The sequence below is a fragment of the Octopus bimaculoides genome, chromosome 28, assembly GCF_001194135.2.
Source record: "Octopus bimaculoides isolate UCB-OBI-ISO-001 chromosome 28, ASM119413v2, whole genome shotgun sequence".
NCBI classification, from domain to species: Eukaryota; Metazoa; Mollusca; class Cephalopoda; order Octopoda; family Octopodidae; genus Octopus; species Octopus bimaculoides.
The window spans coordinates 6238275-6242681 of NC_069008.1; the positions used below are offsets into that span (position 1 = coordinate 6238275).

Below are 4407 nucleotides of genomic sequence, written 5' to 3' on the forward strand. Positions count from 1 at the left end.
ATATACATATATATATATGTATATATATATATATGTATATATATATGTATATATATATATGTATATATATATATATGTATATATATATATATGTATATATATATATGTATATATATATATGTATATATATATGTATATATATATATATATATGTATATATATATATATATATATGTATATATATGTATACATATATGTATATATTTATATATGTATGTGTATATATATGCATATGTATATATATATATGCATATATTCATATATATATATACACATATATTTATACATATATAAATACATTCATATATATACATACATATATATACATACATATATATATACACATATATATATATATATATACATACATCTATATGCATACATATATATGTATATATGTTTGTTTTTGTGTTCCTTATTCCAGGAATTTCCCAAGACTTCTTACCAAGAACAGTGCCAACAACTGGCTCTGAAACCGTTCTGTGAGCAGCGGAGTGGACCTGCACCCATGGTGAATGAAAACTCATTCGGATACAACCCCTGGCAGAGGTGATGTTTTCTTTGATGTCGTCGCCAGAAGAGGGCTGGACGCATATTTATGCGTGTATGTGTGTGCATGCATGTATATGTGTGTGGATGTATGTAACCAAGTATGTATGTACGCGTATGAGCATGTATGCATGTGTGTATGTGTCCATGCATGTAGGTATGTATTTGTTGTCTATATGCCAATTAATCTTTGATCACTTGTTTATGTCTATAAATATACACACATAAATATATATAAACACATATCACTGATGATATATATAGAGAATCTGCCCCACCAAAATGTATGCAAACTTCAGGAAAGGAAAAATCTTGTGTAAATATTTGACTTGTATATTTGACCTCCGTAAATGTGAATACCTCTTTCCATGCTTTATCAAATTGTAATAACACTGAATTAAAATAGGTCATCCCGTAAGGGGAGGGGAGTAAGGTGTTATAAGTCCAACAGCTGTTTCTAGAGGCTCAGAGATACACGATAATGTTGGTAGGTCTAGTTCACCATGATATGCGGCCATAATGGAAGCAGATAAACATCATATATATTGAGCCTCTGGATGAACAAGAGGATAAGAGGATTATCTGGTATAAATCAAGCTGAGTGTGTTTATTTTGTAGTATTTGAACCGTCAGGGTTATTTTTGCACTTTCCCCAGAATAACCTTTAAACAAGTAAATAGTATTTTCTTCAACAATAGATCCACTTATTCCGGTTTGTGATTTAGTCATGAATACACCATGAAAGACGATGCCTTTCGTGTCACTTGACCGGCATTGCAGGAAGAACTTTTCAGGGTTATTTACATACCTACATTCTTTTCTCTTTGCAGAGACACTGGCGCTCCTGAAGAAGGCTTTGGGTCCATCCTGCCTCATCACCCGAAACCTCACCCAAAGAATTACTTCCAGACTTTTTACAATATCAACTACACACCTCCGTTTCCTTACGAATCACAACCGGTCAGTTAACCATTTATCTCTGTCTGTCTGTATGTCACCCCCACCTTTCTGTGTGTATGTGCATGAAGTACATGGCTCAGTGGTTAGGGTATCTGGCTCACTCATGAGTTCAATCCCTTGCAGAGAACTATGTCCTTGAGCAAGACACTTTATTTCACTTTATTGCTCCAGTCCACTCAGCTGGCAAAAATGAGTTGTACCTGTAATTCAAAGGGGGCCTGCCTCGTCACAGTCTGCTGTGTTCGGCTGAATCTCCTTGGGAACTACGCTAAGGGTACATGTGTCTGTGGAGTACTCAGCCACATTAATTTCATGAGCAGGCTCTTCCACTGATTAGGCCAAATGGAGTTTTCATTGTTGTAACCGACAGAATGTCAGATATGTGTGTAGACGTAGTAGATTATAGCAACCAGATATTCCTTGAATCACACCCTACTGTCTTAATAAGCCAATGAGAGAGACCCCTGCATAGGAGCTAAACCTAAGAGGAATTGCAAACAAATTACCCTCAAATTATGCCTTCCTGTCTTAAGGAAAGAGGAAGAAACAGACATTGTAGTAGTTCAAAATGGGATGGTCATGTTGGGAACGTCTTTGATCAATAGGGCTGCTCAACCAAGGCTGACAACAATTTGCACACACTCACACTCAATTGTTCTCACTCTCTCTCTCTATTTCCAGTCTAAAACTGACCTCGAGTATTTGACTGAACATCGTAAGTGTCACTCACAGTTCACTGACACGGCCGACTACCGTCGCTTCAATTTGAACACCTGGCAGAACGACTCCGGAATCTATGCGAAGCCACGGAAACCTAAAGAGAAGACACTGGATGGCTTGATGTAGTGGGGTGAATCCTTCTCCAACGATGATCTAAACTGCAACATTCAAGGATTCTGGGGCACAGCTGTGTGTCTATTTTGTGTTACGGTAGTCGAAAGAGTGTTTCAAAGTTTTTGGTTAAATAAAATCCTTTATAATACCTTCTACCTGTTATTTGTCACTGAGTGTGCTGGGTGCTTTTTATGTGCCATTAAGCAAGGGTGCATTTATACAACATTGTCGGCACCTGAAAGGACAAACCTGCATTTGATTGGGGTTTTACTTACCTTGATATGTCTAATCAAGTACAGCATGGAAAATGGGTGTTAAATGATGATGACTATTAACCCTTTAGCATTTAAACTGGCTGTATCTGGGCCCCACCAAAATAATCTGTTTTATGTTCAAACTGGCCAGATCTGGCCTCTTACACTTACCCTACAATGTCATTCTAAAATAAGCAATCATCTGATCGAAACCGTGAAGTTACAAGATAATGTAACTTCATTTGAGTGGCTGGACACCTTAGCAGGGCAGAAAATAAAACCTGTCGAACGCCAGATGAGCTTTTTGTGGGCCAAAGTCCATCCAGGTAAGGGAAGATAATGGCAAACCGCTCCAATATCTCTGCCAACACAATGGCTTCTTCTGATGGGAGAATTCACGTTCAGTCAGACAGACTTTTGTTGTAATGTCACCATCGAGCTATAAAAAGCATACATGAGGATGATGATGATGATGATGATGATGACCCAGTCAAATGCTGGGGTCAGTGGTATTAGCTAATCTCCTCCTCCGCACCCTTCCATAATGACTAACCTCGAGTTTAAGACAGAAGCAATTATCATAATAAATATAACAAAACGAATTAGCAGTATTCCGTCTGAATTTACATTCCGAGTTCAAATTCCACTGAGGTCGACTTTACCTTTCATCCTTTCGGGGTCAATTAAATAAGTACCAGTTACACAATGGGGTCGATGTAATTGACTTAACCCCCTACCTCCACCCCGCCAAATTGCTGGTCTTGTGTCAAAATTTGAAATCAATATAATAAAATAATCAAGCATTGTTATACTTTGCTCTTAATTATTTTTATTCTTTTCCCTTTTTTTTTCTTCCTAGCTTTGCATTTTTTTTTTTGGATCTTTGAACTTTTCCTAGCTTTGCATTTTTTTCTATCTTTCATTATTATTTTTTATTCATCTTATTTCATTTCTTTTTCGTCGTCATTTTTTTTCTTCTTTTTTTTTTCTCATTTCATTTATCTTGTTTTCTTCTTTTTTCCGCTTCATTGTATCTCTGTCCGCAGTGTCGTTCCTATATCGTGGGACAGAACCCAAACTTGAGGTCTCCCGATGGTTCCCCTGCTGCCAGTGCATGGGTTTTATCTTTCAGCTTCACGTTGCGTATGCAGCCTACGTACGGACTAGTGGCTTCAACACCCTTCCAGGTAACTCCAGCTGGAACAGAAAACAAAAGGGCAACAATAAATAAAAACAGACATCACCAACATGTACACACACATATAGACATGTGAAGGCGCGTGGCCAAGTGGTAAGGGTGTTGCATTCACGATTACCTGGTCATGGGTTCAATTCCCAGATCAGGCAGTGCATTGTGTTCATTTCATTTCACCTTGCTCCAACCCCACTTCTGACCGGAGGAGAATGTCGGTCAGATTGCCTGACCAGCAGGGTGGCATCGGTCATTGGCTGAAACAATGTAAAAAAAAAGTGCACTGTGACCAGTGATGTGTAACCATCTGATTGGTTGGTTGTGTGGCCACATGATATAGACATATAAATATACATGCATACATACATACACACACACATATATATATATTTATACATACATATTATATATATACATATATATATATATATATATATATACACACACGTATAGGTATACATAAGCATATACATACCTACATATATACATACACATATACATATATACATAGACATATACATACATATATGCATACATATATACATATATGCATATATACATATATATATGCATTTATACATACATATATATATATATATATATATATATATGTTGTTG

At 36.7% G+C, this 4407-nt stretch overlaps 2 protein-coding genes across 2 annotated transcripts in view; one reads left to right on the top strand and one right to left on the bottom strand.

The window, feature by feature from the left end:
* The first annotated feature begins 409 nt into the window (after positions 1-409).
* LOC106882385 (cilia- and flagella-associated protein 95) lies at positions 410-2496 on the top strand. Its single transcript, XM_014933047.2, has 3 exons — positions 410-549; positions 1380-1509; positions 2191-2496. Exons 1-3 carry the CDS (start codon positions 509-511, stop codon positions 2353-2355), a joined length of 336 nt encoding a protein of 111 aa, XP_014788533.1. The 5' UTR covers positions 410-508; the 3' UTR covers positions 2356-2496.
* Positions 2497-3398: 902 nt separating this feature from the next.
* LOC106882384 (laminin subunit alpha-1) overlaps positions 3399-4407 on the bottom strand; it is a 28090-nt gene continuing 27081 nt past the window's right edge. Inside the window, exon 24 of the mRNA XM_052977753.1 lies at positions 3399-3794. Within this exon, the coding sequence (XP_052833713.1) occupies positions 3652-3794 (143 nt within the window). The 3' untranslated portion in view covers positions 3399-3651. The remainder of the gene's footprint in view (positions 3795-4407) is intronic.